This window comes from Astatotilapia calliptera, chromosome 9, assembly GCF_964374335.1.
Source record: "Astatotilapia calliptera chromosome 9, fAstCal68.1, whole genome shotgun sequence".
NCBI classification, from domain to species: domain Eukaryota; kingdom Metazoa; phylum Chordata; class Actinopteri; order Cichliformes; family Cichlidae; genus Astatotilapia; species Astatotilapia calliptera.
Genome location: NC_137430.1, coordinates 20624565 through 20641947, shown reverse-complemented (window position 1 = coordinate 20641947; position 17383 = coordinate 20624565). Strand labels below are relative to the sequence as shown.

The 17383-nt window shown below is 40.2% G+C and overlaps 1 protein-coding gene across 1 annotated transcript in view; it reads right to left on the bottom strand.

Annotated features, from left to right (window-relative positions):
- The window catches only part of LOC113029104 (sodium/hydrogen exchanger 9-like), a 64971-nt gene extending 47942 nt beyond the window's left edge, over window positions 1–17029 (bottom strand). Inside the window, exons 1-5 of the mRNA XM_026179722.2 lie at window positions 16666–17029; window positions 16101–16273; window positions 12069–12146; window positions 11788–11864; window positions 9396–9508 (exon numbers count right to left, since the gene is read on the bottom strand). Coding sequence (XP_026035507.1) covers window positions 9396–9508; window positions 11788–11864; window positions 12069–12146; window positions 16101–16273; window positions 16666–16819 — 595 coding nt within the window. The 5' untranslated portion in view covers window positions 16820–17029. The remainder of the gene's footprint in view (window positions 1–9395; window positions 9509–11787; window positions 11865–12068; window positions 12147–16100; window positions 16274–16665) is intronic.
- Between the last annotated feature and the right edge of the window lie 354 nt (window positions 17030–17383).

The window sequence follows — 17383 nt, the reverse complement described above, 5'->3', positions numbered from 1 at the left end:
TGTTTCATATCATACTCATTTTCAGTGACCGTGAATATACATCGACATACACTCTTTAGCTTGAGGCATTAATACAGTTTTCACTACAGAGAGCGATAACAACTAGGTTACTGGGAATCAGAGGAAGCTGGCTGTGAAAAAAGATAAGATTGTGTGGTGCTTTAAATAAAAGATTAACTCACTGCTAGAAAAAACTGCTACCTGAATATACTGTTTATACTGACCCTGCTGGCAGCTTTGAGCTTGTCTGTCCCTCCCTGAACTTTATTCCGGTTGAAGAGCTTTTGAGCATCTCAACAGGAACCAGACAACTTCAGATCTTTTTCATTTTGAGCTCACAGGTTGACTGATTACTACGCTTCGGTACACTGTGCTTAATTCCCCAATGCGCAGTGTACTTACAGGTTGCAGTGGAGATTTTCCTGCATTTAAATGGATATGTTGAGCATTGAATTATAACTTGTGATGCAAGCTTGGAGCATGTTGAATGTTTAATGTTGAATGCATAGCTCCAACTGGCAGTTGTGGTAAGGGGAAAAAGGGGGAGGATGGGGGGCAGGTTTTACATTAAAGTAGTTATGAAATAAGTAAGACTTGAAGTAAAAGAAGGAAATTTTTGGAGGACAAGTACCGACTCATCTGTCAGACTAAAATGAAAGATTTGCCACAATTATGGGATAAACTCCCATAAATGGGAGAAAATGAAGGTGAATGCAATGACAGCGTGCATGCATGAATGAGCATTCTCCCAAATGGTGAGTTGTAGGGAAATTCAGCAACGCCTTAATGGCTTGTCTCACCACTCTCCCTTTCTCTTTAGATAGTGAACTCCTGACCACTGAGCTTTACTGAGGTGAGAGACGCCTGTCATTCTGTGCCCATTTTCATTGGATTTTTTTGGTGACTTATTGGATATGTTGTCAGTATGCTCTTGGATGAATTATGGAAGGTTGTCCATTACTTTCAGTGTTCTCTATTTTTTACTCTTGTCTTCTCCATCTGTATATATTTGTTTCCTGCTCTTTAACATATGCCTAGCTGCTGGAGCTACTCTCCCAGTCTATCACAGGACTTATGGCTCCTGTTTGTACTGGTACCACTTTGGACCACTTGTTTCGGTTGATTCTTTAACCCCTCTCAGTCTTCCTTATAGTGCTGTCACATGGGATTCCCACATCTATTACCGCTGTCCTCTTCTGCTCCTCGTCAACTACTACTGTGTCTGCTTGTTTGGTTGGCAGCTGCTTGTGAATCTGGAACTTAAAATTCCATAAGATCTCTTTTTCTAAACCACTTCTGGTGGTGCGTTCCATCAGTGCTCGAGGAAGTCTGACCCACAGTCAGCACAGATGCTCCTGGACACTATCCTAGGCACTTTTAATTCCCCTGTGTGCTTGTTGATCTTACATATTACAACTACTGTCTGGATTTAGTGGCATCTTTACTGTTCTGTTGCATCAGGTGTGTTCTGACGTCACCATGTGTCACCACCACTGTGCTATCCCTTAGGCCTTTTCTAGTGACTGGCAGTATTTGTTGATGCCAGCCAGTTTCTTTGAATGATACTTCCAATGGATTCCTCTTCATCTTCTGCTATCTGGCACATGTAAGGTTCATTTTTCTATTTTAACCATGGATTTTCCTTCTATTATCCTAAATTGTAAGTCTGACACACATTAATTCTCTGGCCCTCTTTTTTTTGCTCATAGATTCTCAGAGTTCTTGACTTTAAGTTGAATATAGCTGAGGACTTCCCATGTCTTGACATAAGTAGCTTCTATCTCCCCTTCTGTCCAGCTTACTTTAGGCTTTAGGCAATTTGATGTAAGAGCAGAATAGACAGGTGCTGCTGACAATGGCTTCATTCTATTTAGCCATTTCAGTGAACCAGCATTTATGACACCAGGCTATCCATAGTGACCCTGAATGGTTATAAAAGTATGAAAATGAGGTAAATTATATGCTACAATATGACTATTGCAGTCGTCATATCTCAACCCACTGAACGCCAGTGGGCGACCTTTGATTACCCTATTAAAGCACGACTTCACAACTCTCATTAAAGCAGACATTTAGGCAATATCTTTGGGAAAATCGGTATTTAGTTGTGGTTGGTTTCCTTTCATCCTCATCACAGCTCTAATTTGCTCAAGGGATCATGAGCAGGAAAAGAACGGTCCTATATGTCTGCCATCCCGCCTTCTGGTCACGCCACCGTTTTAGTCCTGATTGCTTCCCCTCATTCCCACAATGCAGCAACACTTATACAATCAGTGAGCAGATCCTGCTGAGGTAGATCGGTGAGTCGATGCCTCTTTCACTCCTGGGGTACAGCTTGAAATCATGTAAACCCTGTAGGTGGCTGTATTTGTATCAGCAAGAGAACGGCTCATAACACACACAGATTTTTTTTAAGAGCCTTAGTAAAAATTCTTTATGAGATTTATGAAATCTGGCTTGCAGGAATCCTAATTTCTCATATCATTTGTGAGGAAATTCATATCGGTGGTGAAAAATACTAATAAACTGATTATTTACTTATTATTTAGCCAAACCCGTCTCAACACAGCATCAGCTGACTTGAACTCCACGGTGAGTTTACGAAGAGTAAATATCACATAGAAGATGCTGAGCATATGAATGAGCACATGCACACACAGCATCCTCAGCTCAGCAGGCGACTAAGTGTCGACACTGAGTGACAAGCAGAATACTGACACTGAAGAGATAGTGACATGCCTAGTAGCTCCAGACTTCCAGACACCTCAAGTATCTCCTGCAAGATATCAGCTCTAGAATTGGTTCAATTACAGTAGATTAGATTACAGTGTTTTACATGAGATGCAGAGATAGGTGCACAAACTGACAGACTGATATAAACAGATAAATGCAGGCATCTAATAATGGACAGTAGTAACTGCTAGAGAAGAAGTCAGGCCAGGTTCCAAACAAGGAAAACAAAATTATCATAACAAAAAACAATGTCAGATATGAGGAAAGACAACACAAATGCGGAGTCATAAACATACACATGCAAGGACATGTGCAATTCTGAAGGCCGGACATTATCATATTCAAAACAATAACAACTCCTGGTGGATTAGTATTCCACTTGTTGATTTCAAAATGCAAAAATAGTACTCTGAGTTAGTGATGGAAACATTCTGATGTGGAAAAAGAGCCAAGGACGATTGCTAAGTTTTGCCCTGTGAACACACAGACCAGCGGTGGCAGGACAGCAAGGATACGACCAGACTGACAATACGAGCGGTGGCCAGAGAGCGGCCTCAGGACTTGTTTTGACAGATCTGGCTCTTTGGTGTTTGACAGGTTTAAAGCTCTTTCTGGTTGGGGGAAATCCTTTATCTGGAGAGTGTGGGGTAGGCCCTGGAATAAGGATTGCTCCGTCTCCCTGCTTCCATAATGCCTGGCCGATGACAGTATGTCATGCACTCCTCACACTCCAACACTAAAGGGAAAAAAATAAAAACACCCACCCTCGCCGCACACACTCACACTCACAAGGTGCTGGTTGGCTGTGTTGTCATGGAAACTCCATCCTACAGCTGTCAAGTGTTCATCAGTTTCCACAGCAACACCATAAGGTAGAGAGCCTAGACAATTATTTCAGACATAATACAGTTGAAAGGGTCGAAGGGAGCTTTATTGGGTCAAATTACCCATTGCTGAGTTTTAGCAGAGGCAAAGCTTGCGACCATCTTAGTCAGAAAGCATGGGATTTGCTTGCTGATTTGACCAAATTAGGCAGATATAATACTCAAAGAGATGACGGATTAGGAAGGAGATAACAGCCAACAGGGAATTACTATAATCTCCCCAGCTCTGTAAAAAAAAACACCCAAAACTGAGGCTTTATAACGGTTTCATTTCAAGTTGGACTGAACAAGTTAACTAAGGTTCTCAGTGTATTTCCCAGATGTTTACATCTTTAAAATGCACATCAATTTGTTATGCTTATACTGATAATATAAAAACAACCAACCAAAACTATAGAAATTTAAGATATAAAAGTCACTGCTAAACAGTCACTTATTTCTATGTAAATTAAAGTAGTGCAGATATAGCATGTAAAATATATAAAAGTTATTCTAGATAGGAAGCAAGTGATCTGTTAACAGTTCACAGTTCAGCATCTGGCAAGGGGCTCATGAGTACACATAGCATGGGTAGCTTGCACATCTGTGAAGGCACAATTGATGCCAATTGTATACTGATGCTACACATGATGAACTGAAGGACAGCTGAGCCAAAAATTCTCATAATTTGAATTAAATACTCAACAAAAACACATTAAACATAAACAACACAACTGAATCAACAAACTAAAGCGGTACCACTTTTAACAATAGACAGTATGAGGTATGGATATAGCCACTGTGACATCAGCCACTACACGCTGCATTTTGAAGGTTCATTGTGAACCAGTCAAAGTTAGCTAATGTTAGCATTTAGCCACTGCTATGTTGATATTTTGGACCTAGGGGATTACCTCATATGGATGAAAGAGTGGAGTGTAAATATGTGTGTAAATGTACCCAAGCTAGCAAGCGTGGTTAACAACCTGCATTCATAAAGTTGCCTGTTAGCCTTTTTTCTTCACTTTAAAAAAATTTTTTTTTTAAATTCACTTTACTTAGAGAAATTGTCTTAAAAATAATACTCATGGCCCTTTGAAAAAAGAAAAAAGTTATACTGAGGAAACACTTTCTGGCTTTCTCATTGAACACTTGTGAGCTAGTTTTTTCAGGTTTTACTTCTTTTGCAGTGCCAGCTCCCCCATTACAATGTTGTGATGGTTTTCTTTCTCCACCTCGAGCTAAATGCATTTCCTTAGGTAAAACCGAGGAGTGGCAGAATGCAGACTGTTCATAACAGGCACAAGCTGGCTGAATTGAAATGATTCTGACTGACTAAGACTAAAACTGACGGCAATTTTCTGTGTGAAAATTCAATTTTCTTGCCCAATAGCTGGAACTGTCTTTTTTCAACAAGAAAATTCCAAACCACATTCTACATATATCACAAAACAATGGCTTCAATGTGACTGAGTCTGGGCAATGAAAAGAAAAATAAGACAAAGGAAGCCCTGAATTTTTGACTGGATGAAATCCTACATACAGAAAGAATGAAACCCCCCCGCCCCCCCATTCCAAAAACCGAAGGGTTATTAAAGGAAGAGGTGATGCAAGACGGTGGAAATTACTGTTGTAAGTCAGTGTCAGTGCACCAAAATGTGCAACTGGTAAAGTGTTTGTGACATCAAACAATGAATTATTGTATATTATGCACCACACCGGTCACAGAATTCAGCATTACATTACTTGTCTTACTTAGCCTGTTATATATTAATAAAGACTAAACACATACTGTATGTGTGCTTAGTGAGCACCAATTGTGGCCTTCCATGTTTACCTTAATGTTGTACTTCTGCTCCTCTGTTGCAATAACATGCCTAAAATTCTGTGTTTGACGATGCTATGCTGCTGGTATATTGAGCCATACCTATGGTTTGTTTACTTCTCATTTCTCTTTCAGCAAACCAAACTGCGTCCCTACAAACTACATGAGAATGTTCAGTTTGGTCATTGGGCAGATGTATCAGGGCTGGGAGCAACAGAAGCAAATAAACGATGGTTCAGATCGGGGCCTGATCACGTTCACACCATAAAAGAACCGCTCAGGAGTTCATTTGGAAATGGACCAAGACCACCTCCTCCAAAGGCTCTCGGTGCTCATCTCTTTCTCTCTCTCTCTCTCTCTGTGTGTGAGAGTATTTATATATCTTTTTAAAGAGGAAAGCCAAAACGGTAGCACAGAAACAGAAGTCATTCCTTTCAGAAGTTAAGTGAGGGTTTCACTGACCTGCCTCCATCCCTGCAGCTAGAGGATACAGCACAGCAGGTGTTCCACTTTGTGACCTGAACCATGCATTTTATTTTGAGTCTTGGAGGAACAGGTTTCACAGCTATGGTTCTGTGGTGGCTTGTATAGAACTAAAAAGTTTTTTTTTTTTAAAAATCAATAGATGCCAAATAGAGCTGGGCGATATAAGATTTTTTCATATCACGATATGTTTTTTTCATTTCAGGCGATAACGATATCTATCACGATATAAGCCAAATAACTATATTTGTAAGATTTAAATGTGAAATAATCAGCAGCTTGTTTTTATTTAAATATTTATTTCCCATAATAAGTTCATGGATGAAGTTCAACAAGGTAGATGTACTTAAGGAACATGAGACTTTTTCAGATAAATAAAGGCAAATATTGCAAACTACACAAAAGGCAGCCGCTAAGGCGTTTAAGTTTCAAAATAGAACAAACGAAATAGACTAAATTGTCAATTCCACTTAGAAACAAAATATTAATTCTAAAAATAAATCTTAGTTTGTTTTACAGAAGAACAGACAAAACTGACTAACTTTTGTCAATATCAAATAAACTGAGAACTAAAAGGAAATTCTCAATCTCTCCTTGTTGTATAGCTGAGCTTTTCAAACAGTTGTAACAGTTACTTTAGTCTGACAAAAGCCGAATGACGAATTAGCGCTTCCAGTCAGAGACTGAGGCTACGTCCACACGTACACGGGTATTTTTGAAAACTGAGATTTTCCGTTTTCGTTTAAAAAAATAATCCCGTCCACACATAAAGGCAGAAATGAAGGAAAACGCTGCTATGAACATGCCAAAGCAGCAGGTGGCGCTAGATTCCTAACCGTGCCGAAATGTTGGCCAATCAGAAGTCTAGAAGCCTCGGTGGGAAAAAGTAAACAAAGCTGGGGCATAGAAGCAGAACCGAGTCGTATGTGTGGAGGGACAGTAACTGTGTATATGTAAGCATTTAAACACTGCAGAGAGTAGAATTAACAGTAACAGTATTGTAGAAATTCATTTCACCGAAACAATAACGTGGCGCACAGTGTGACGCATGCACCAGTTTATTGTATTTCCAGACTTGCTTTCGGCACAATTTACAGTGCACGCTACTCTGTTTTTTGTCAGACTTGAAATAGCCGAAATACCTTCAAACTACGGAACTTCTATGGCTCTTCCGTTCGACAATCTCTCCGGCATTGGAACCATCATCTGTTTTCTCTTCGGTCACGCTCGGTTGATTTTTCTAGTCGGCACACTCATTTCCTCCATTACCCAGGCCGTACGGTGGCTGGCTGCTTCCCAAACAAACACACATGCGGCTTGGCACTTTGTGCTGTACCTAACAAGTCACGCGACGTGACGCTGCGGCTGTGATTGGTTCGGCTCTGCGCTACTTAATTTGGATCGGCTGACCTTTTTTTTTTTTAAGAGGACAAGAGCGGCGAGGTCTATCGCGATAGTTTAATTTCTCTATCGAGTAAAAGTTATATCGCGATACATATCGTTATCGTTCTATCGCCCAGCTCTAATGCCAAATGAAAGGAACAAATAGGAAAAGCAAGACTGTGGGCCTGCTTCTTCTGCCAACAAAAAACGATGAATAAAACCCAGAAGAAGCCTCATCTAATGAAACATTAAAGGTGAAATGTTAACAATGAGGTATTGCAAATTTACCTACGTAGATATATGAACAGTCAGCAGACAGACTCTACCTTTCCCAAGTATGAATTTTCACAGACAAGACGTGAAAACGTACATTTGCAGTTTTGAAGAATAGGGCCCTGGATAAGACCCAAATATAATCTCTCTAGGTTTAGAGGTTACTATGCTAATCACATTTTTGACATGTTGAGTCATACTGAGCTGAGCCGTGTGTTTGAAAAGAGGATAATACCAACAGAAAACAGAAATATTCATATGACTTTCTGTAATAGTTATGCCTAAATGCTGCTTTGAAAAACCCTCCACACTTACAGACTTTTTTTTTTCTCGAAGACGACGTTCTAAAGAATATCAGATTCATCTAAAGCTCAAAATCTATACTTTGCCTATACCTCTAAGATGGTAATTTCACAAAAACAATACAGTAACATTACTTTAGTGTCCTCAGTGGTAGTTGCAGCGTAAAATCAGCATCCACTTTAAGCAACACTTTAAGCGAGGTTGCTTCAGCTCTGCAGCAAATGCTATTACCTATCCCTCCACTTTATTCAACGTAGAATAAACAGGAAAAAAAAATCAAATCAAGTATTTTGTATCACTTTTAAAACCGCAGCTATATCTCTGGAGTCATCTCCAAGCAGAAAAATACATTTGGGATCAGTCAGATGGCTCACCAATGCCATTGTTTAATAAATATTTTTTAAAAACTCAAATAAAGAGCACTAAAGTTTTGTGCTTTACAGCATATATGTGGCAGTGGCACAACCAGAGAGCTGTCAAGCAAGCAAGGGTTATGACATGATGACACGTCTACATTGTTCTGAGAATCACTACGTCTTTGTCTTACAGCGTAACAGACTGAGCCTGTTTCGGTTGCGTTCGTCCATTTCAGCCTTGTGACTGAAAGTTCACGAGGAAGAGAAATGAACTGGAAAATTCTGACAGCTGCTTCTCCAAAAGTCAGAAAACCAACGCTGCAGAGATGGAAGCAGGTGAGGCATATCTGTGTTTCGGCCATCGGTGCATCACAGTGTGATTCAAATCAAAGCTACAAGCGAGCCGGAGTCGGCAGAGATGAACGCAGCATGGTGTGGCAAAAATAATGTCAATCAGTGTGACAGCCGCACCATAACCTACAGCTCCTCGCTGACACTCACCCCTATCAGCCACTTACCGTATAAATAATTCATTACCAAATGAGGACATTACCACAGGATGCTGTATGACACTCTACATGACTGCTCTTGAGGACCACTGATTTTATTGTGTGTACTCCACTTAGGAGAAAGGTGCACTGAATTTAAAGCAGTTACAGCTACTGAGTGGGTGTTGTGGCTCTGTTCCTGCATATACAGTAGCCTTAGCTGTCAATGTTTTTGTTATACAAAGATTCGTCTGTCAATCTCAATGTTACACCTTGTTACTTAAAACCAAGCAAAATAAGGTGTGAAAGAACAGTGTGCACCAGGTTGGACCTTTTGAAACATGTTATCTAATACGTTAACTGCTCAGTGAATCTGCAGTAATAAATAAAAACTCCCCAAAAAATTGCAGAAATGAGCAATATGCAGCTCCTCAAATATGCTCAACACATATGGATTTTATTTCTATAACTAATTTGTATGTATAAGGCAGAGCCTGGTGATGGGCCTTTTATATATCGACTGTGATCAACAGCCAAACATTTCATCTTTTACTTGTGGTAAGAAAAAAAAAAAAGCACGTTTGCTTTACAAATTATAAAAGCACATATGCAAAAAAAACCACAAGATCAATGCTGCCACTGCAAGTGATGAGCTATTAGCAGAAGGTTATTTATAAAGGGTGACTACCTGGATCAGTGGCTGACATAATGGCACCAAAAAGGAGGCAGTGAGTGAGGAAGAATTCTTCTTTTTGTTCGCTCAACAGTACCATCAGTTTGGTGAAGCCGTACATGCAAGCCCTGGGATTGAGGACAAACAGACAGAAGGAAACACTGTGAGGTCATCAGGGAGCGCCAGCCAGAGCAGGTCTATCAGTCATCCCTCTAACCACAGCAGGGCTTCCCCTAGAGTAGTCTGGGTAATGGGGCCAGACGCTACCAGCAGGTGAGTTGACCCGTTTCCAGGCCGTAGCTCCTTTTTACACAAGCGAACACACAAAGCTGCGACTGTGCTGGGAATTTTATTATTTTATCCATGTTAATGCGAATGAGTGTGAATATCCATATGCTCCGAACTCGACCCCACATCCACCTACTAAATGAAACCACCCACGCACGCACACACACCACAAACCATCTTGGGGGTCAGTATCCATCTATCCTAACTGTTTGCATTCTGTTAAGACACTGTTATATACGGTACTCTCCAACATAACAGAACAGCATAAGTGTGTATGTGTGTGTGCATGCACAATGACCTAGAAGACTAAATATAACCCACTAACAGTCTTTGAGAAGGGCACTTTGACAGAAATATAAATGACACAATATTTTTATCAGCTCTGGAGCCAAATACAAAAATAAATCTAGTATTGTATCTCCACTGTGTTATCTCACTTATAAAGAAAAAAATAAAACTGTACACAAAGACTTGATAAAGCGTCCAGTCAGTTCAGCTCCTTAGTGATAACTGATGTATGCTGAGTACTAATCCAGTTAGTGTGGGGCATGCCATAATAATCAGTATGCCAGTGTGTCCTCTGGGGAACCTTTCTGTCCACTGGCATAGCTCTGTCGGTGACAGCACATGACCTGCCCCCTGCAGCCAGTATTTAAAGCACTGTCCTTAGGTCAAGCAACTAAGCTGTGTTATTCGTGTATCTTTAAGGAAGACTTGCGGTTAAGATGATTAATTGTGCATTGTGCGTTTGTGTGTGTGTGTGTTAGACATCCAGAGAGAGACAGAGAGAAAATGAGAGAGTCAGGCACAGAAAAAGACAGGAAGAGGACTGTAAATTGAGACAGAAAGATTCCCACACTCTCACGACACTAACTCCCTATGGGATATGACACACTAACAAGCAGCAGGACTGGCCAGCTCTGATGCCTTAGCATTAAAAATGGAGCACATGAGGCGCCATGAACAAAACCTTTCCTGCTTCCCAGAGGGAACGGGGAAGTTTGACAAATGCTGCTCCAGGTAAAGGAATAATAGATGGAGCAAGGAAGGAAGGCAACATCCTTTAGCCAGTTAATTCCAGGCAATACTTTAAGCACATGACCTTCAAACCCACTTGTTTGAAATGACTGACTGGGGGAGTTAAGATCATTTATACATAAACAGAAAACACAATAAGTAAAAATGACAACTAGTAGAAGCTTTAAAAGCCTATTAAGGAAATGTTAGATGAAATAATGCTGTGGGTTTTGTTTTGTTTTTTTGTTTGTTTGTTTTTTTTTTTTGGGGGGGGGGGGGGGGGTGTAAATCCTGGACTGTTCAGTTTCTTCTAACCACAAAACGTGTTGAAGTTAAAGCAAGAAAATAACAACTAAGGAATTCTGAGGTTTTCTCACTTGCTCTGTGCAGCAATTAGAGCATCAGTGACAACTGGTTTAGAAAAAGCCTCAAATTCCTTCAGAGTGTGAGAGTGCCATCTAGCTATGTCAGGCTACAATAGCATCAGTAGATATCTGTACTCTCTCCAAAATCAATATTACTTGTGCTGAGTTTGGTGCACTGTAGTGTTATTACAGAAATTTTGATTAGTCGTAGAACCAAAAGCACAGGTGTAAGCACAGGATTTGGCTTATGGGGGCATTTACAGAACACTATTTCATATTACTGGTGACATGTGTTAGATAATGTCCATCAACGTATCCAAATCAGGGTCACGGAGGCATCTGGAGTCTATCCTAGCTGTCACAGGCAAGAGGTTGGGTACACCCTGGAAAGGTCACCAACCTGTCAAAGGGCTAACACACATGACAGACAACCATTCCCACTCACATTCACACCTACAGTCAATTCATAATCACCAGTTAACCTAACCTCAAGCTCATGCATTCTTTTGGGCTGTGGGAAGAGGCCAGAGTACCCAGAGAGAACCAATGTAGAGATGACTTGCAAAATCCATACAGAAAGCCCACATGCTAGATTCAAACCCAGGACCTTCTTGTTGTGAGTCAGTGCTAACCACTGCACCATAAAGCTATGCCTGAATTGTTTAACCGCATTTGTCTGTCATCTCAGTATTTCTTTTACTTCAGTTTATTTGCATAAATAAACAAAGAATTCTTACCCTATGCACATGCAGCTGATTATGGTACCTGCAAAAGCGTAGGTGAGAACAGATCCCAGGTTTGCAAGGAATCGTTTCTAGAACAACAAATAAAAATTAGTCCAATTAGTAACACTCACAAAACAAACAAGACAACAGTTTAGTAGACATTAAATACATCTGGTGTAAGAATCAGTACAGTGCACCATATGGGAAGTCCTTAACAGATGGACAACCCATGTACATTAAAAGAAATGGCCTTTTACACCCTTTTGGGAGACGTGTCAGGAGAGCAGTCTCACCTGATTAAGAGTGTAAGCTCCATGGAAGATGATGGGTGGCAGGAACAGATTGAAAAGGACCTGCAGATCAAAGGTCTCCTGTAAACGACAGAGCTGCTGTGTTGGTGACTGACAATGTTTCAGGGGAGCAAGAGAGTCTGACTGACAGACAGATTACATACACAAACACACACACAGTTCATTTCAGCAGCCCTGTTTTGGCAAACATGCACCTTTTCTCAATTGTGTTCAAGTGCCTGATATCTCCTTTCTTCAAAAAACAAAACAAAAACACAAAATCAAATTTTGTAAATAACAAAAGTGGGATATGTGCTACGTGCATAGGCGTGCCTTAAACCTGCATTCTATCTGAAGGCCGCCAGATGGCGATAGTTTTGCCGCCTTATAAAATTCTACTGGAAAAACACATTCCTGTTGAGATAGCGGGCTCACTCACTCACTTTGGGTCATATCAAATTAGCCTATTGTGGTCATACTGTGCTTCAAAATGGATCTTATCTGAGCAGTAAGACCTGCTCCTTCTCGTCACATGTGTGTTTTTAAAGCCAGGATTATGATCGTAGAAACGGTCATATCAAGCCTTCAAAACAAGTCTGCACAAACTATTACTATCCATCTTTTATACATGTACATTTTCCACACCTGGAAGCAAAGGTTACCAATGAGTAACCCCACCCCTGGGTTCCTCAGTGCAACACTGGAAATGTTGCATAGTGATAAATAATACAAATAAATAATGTTATAATAGACTTTTTTCTAGTTATAGATGAAAATATTAACATTTTAACTTTATGATTTGGTTTGCTGCCCACTATTCCCTCAGTCCTGGTTTTTGTGAAAGTGAACTTAAATCAAAGTATGAGTGAAATACATTGATTTGCTTTTAATGACCAAAAAGCCTGTGCTGCATGTTGTTAGTTTAGTCTTTATTGTGGCATTAATATTTATACAAGCCAGCTAATGCTGAAGTTTTATATCAGTTTCCAAGCTGTTTAGTAATTATTTCTGATTGTTTCCTATGGCTCACCCTCACTGGCTCATGGTCTACCCCGTGTCACCCCGTTTTAGAAAATCATGGAAACACCCGTGTTCATTCTTATGTACCACCTTTTTTTTCTTTTAACTGCTTCCACCTCATGATATATAGCAAAAGCAGGCTCCCACCTATCTAGATCTGTGTGCTCAAAAACATTTTAGTAATAAAATGCTACGAAATCTTCTCAACAACAATCTGAACTTTCAATCTGGCAGCTACAGTGCGGTTACATCACTTCAGATCTCTCAGTGGCTCGATGATATAATCGCTGTGTACTGCCCAAGTCTTCTGACTCACACTGATTAAAGCAAGGCATAACAAGAAAAGAGAGGTCTAACTGCTTCTGTCAATCTTCATCATAGCAGCTCCCAGAATTTATGGTAACCCAGTGCTACATCCACACAGAAAACAAGTAAATGTCATTAAAACACGATCTTAAAAAAACCCAACTGCATTACTGTCAATACAAATAAAAACCAGCGCCCACAAGTATTTTTGTACATAGCGTGCTCTCTCGCTGTCTGTTTCTCACCCAAGCCGATGTGATGCAATGCAAGCAGCTAAGCAAGGTAGCCTTTCATGTTCTTCATCCTTGAATCCTTTTTAAGTCTATTGTGGATACATTTTGAAGATCAAAAGGCAGCGATATTCAATTCAGATCAAAATAAAACTACTTTTTCTTGGTTCCTACATTGCACAGGGTCTTACATTGCTCAGAACCTTACTCGAGTTCAATTACATTTCAGGCCAAAGGAGTGAGACGGGGGAAGTGACGCTTGCTGACATACTGCTGTGGTCACAGGCATTTAAGAACGACCTAGATTTGGCTTGCTTTAACGAAGCTTTATGGAAAAAAACAACAACACAGAAGCATGACTATTTAGATGAATGAAAGTAGGCCTCTCTCTGTAAATCCTATTTCCAGGATGCACTGCATTTTGGTGAATATTTACCCAAGTACAGGTTGGGGACATTTGGAAGATTGCATTTTTGTTTTTAAATTAATATTTCGAATGCTGTAGAGTCCCCTATAGAGTAAGGAAAGCCAATATGCTTTCTCAGTAATTCACACTTGAGGTGCTTCTAGAGCTACAAATTGCTCCTTTCTTTGCTACCATAACCCAGCTCAATACAAATTACTATTTTGTGGTTGCAATTACCCACACAGCACTATATATATGTTTTTTCCCCATTTATGCAGGCTGTGTATGACAAATACAAAACTGTGCAACACACACTAATACAGATACACTGTAATCAATAAATTATGCATATGCTGGGGGTTTTATACAAAGGGCCACCTGCACCACAGACTTGAGAATGGAGGTGTGTTGTATGCACTAATTGCCTCTTCAGCTGAGCAGCACTAAATTTAATCAGACCACAAACTTTAATGCCTTACTCCCCAGTGGCACGTAATGGACTCAGTAATGCAATGAAATCCTTATCTCTCCCTGCTAGGACCCCATATGTATCAGGCTTAATGGCGTGAAGGCAACACAGAACAGGTCTGACCAATGTAATGGCCTTTGTGGTAGCCTCTGCTGGTTTGCTAATGAGACCCCCGCATTCAAAAGGGGCCAAAAAGTCCAAGCCATTAGCGAAGAGTTACACTCGACCGGGATGATTCGCAACGTTCAAGCCTCACTGCTGCCTTTCTCTTGCGGTGAAATGTGGCACCGAGATTAAGAAACACAATTTAGAACGCCCTCGTTCCGCGTTCTCTTAAGCTCGTTGGTGCATGTGTGGCTGAAGCTCCGGTTTATCGTTTGGCTTCTTTGATATGACAAATCTCTGATCACGGCACTAAAATATGAAAGCGTGGCGGAAAAAAACAGTGTTCATGCTGATGACAGCCAAAGGTCCGCTCTTGAGGCTTAGGCTTTTCTGCTTAGAAGTGATGTTAGAGTCTCTGCTAATTCCTTTTTAACAAATAACTGCTGTGATTAGTTTGCAGGCTTGGGGCTTAAGGTTGCAGCATTACTCCTGTTGCACCTCAGTGACAGAAATAACATGTATTTATGGTACTTGAATAATCCGAATCATTGTCTGTAGGAGCTCAAACCAGATTTCGGATTTCACAAACATCAAACTGGCTCCCAATTAAATGATTTTTAATCATACCATACCCCTATTTGGGTCTTTTTGTTATCATCAGCAGCAAATCCTTGTGTTTTGGTGTATTATTTACTTTATCATAGCCCCTCATTCTTGCATCATTACTGTGTTCTCTGACACAGATTGAAGTGTCCAACTTATTCTAAGAGGAAAATGCTGCAATGCCTGTTGAGATGCTATCTTACATCTTTCCTGCACTGCAGAGAAAACTGCTTGCAAGAGTATCTCATTATAAGCTTGCTGCATGTAAACAAGCAGGGAAATGTCTTGAGAGCGCAATTTTGCGAGAAAGCGCTACAGTTTCTAGCAAAAGCTTAATTTAGTTGTTTTGTTGTTTAGTGATTAAACCCGTGTTGTGTTGCTTCATTTTACTTGACTGGAACTGTGTCCATATGTGGTCCCTTAAATTTAATTTCCCTCTGTATGCACGGCACACCTGAAAATGTAATCCCCACTATCTGATCCTGACTAAAACCTTAATAAAGGTTAAATTGCTCTCTCGTCCTCCCTTTCCTTGCACCACCACTCTTGACTTTTTCTAAGAACAAACAGACCATGAGAGTTTAAAGGAAAACCAATAACTAAGAACCATTAGAGGACTCTGTTGATGTAAATAGCCAGCATACTCAAGAGGCACAATATGGATCTGATCCAGGAAAAGACAATGAAAACAAAAGCTATTTCAGTCAAAAGAAATTACATCAGAGGAAAAACCATCCTGTATGCAGCTATTTGCTTTCAGATATTCTTAATGGGGTTTTTATTATGTAGTTTATTTTTGTTTTCTTGAGAAAATGTTTATTTTAGGGCAGATCGCTGGATTTATTCTGTTTTGATGTGTTTTGTCAGGGAAGGTGAAATCAAACAACCACAGTTACCTCAGGATGTGAGCTGAACTGGCCTTTTTCATTTCCGACATGTCCGTGTGGTGTGATGTTGACCATCGTGATGTTAGAAGTGTTCGCTTGCTCATTTGCTGCTGTTGTGTTCCCCGGACACTGCTCTCCTTTATCAGTCCATATTAATCTCACAGTTAACCCCAGAAGCAAACCTGCAAAAGAATTACAAACAGCAAAAACTGTTATTAAAGGGGTAATTCACTATATTACACTAAAAACAACAACTTTGGGTTCTGGAAAAGAATGAAAGTGCAATGTGCCACATGTTGACATAAATGTGCACATTTTAAAACTATTTCCATGCATCAAGTATAGGACAACTGATTGCTTGTTACACCTGCATATCAGGAGTCACCTAAAGATGCTGTGTTCTCGTATAAAATGATGAATAAAGCAAAATGAGATGCCGGTGTCCAAAACTGCATGCCTCTGAAACCCCAGAAATGTCTTCTATAAACATTTTCGATACATCTTTCAAGCCCCGAGTCCAGGAAGTATTGCTGAATAACGGCTTCCGTAGTCTGTAAATATTTAGGCTACTTACCATAAAACATTGCAACCCCAGCTTCATTTACCAATTTATATTTGAACTGCTTTAACTTCCACACACTGAGGATGGTTATGAGTGCCAGGGTGACAGCAGCGAACACCGGTAACGCTACAGTATCTTGTTTTTGCTGCACAGCGCCCGACATCATCAAAAGCCTGGGTCAAACTTTTCGGAAAGAACTCTGCTACTTTTTTGGCTCAGACACAGCAACATCCGCATCAGCAGCGCCCTGAGAGCCCGTGCTGCCTTCAGTAATACTTGGAATTTGCAGTTTTTTCGTGCGAAGGCTTGGAGGGGGGAAAAGCACCATATTTTTAATTAAAAAAAGAAAGATAAGATAATGTAGGGCAATAAAAATGTGTTGGTATGCTTTTTGGGTTTGTTTGTTTTTTTAATAAATGACGAAATACAGAGCTTCTTTATGCTTCGTCATTAATGCAACACAAATGTAGGCCGATGAAATCAGATACAATCAAAGAAAAGTTAAGCACACGCAAGAACTGGACATTCAGAGAGAGATATATTAAATCCTTTATCGCGTGGGAAAAGAATACGTGTCACAGTTACTTACCTGTTCTGCTGACATTATGTTTTTGCAAAGCAATAAAAAATATTGACGGTGTTTTCGTAAGCCACAGAAAATAACACACGTTGGGTGTCATCCTCCTATTTTCCAGCAGATGGCAGACAATACAAACATATCGTTAGCTTC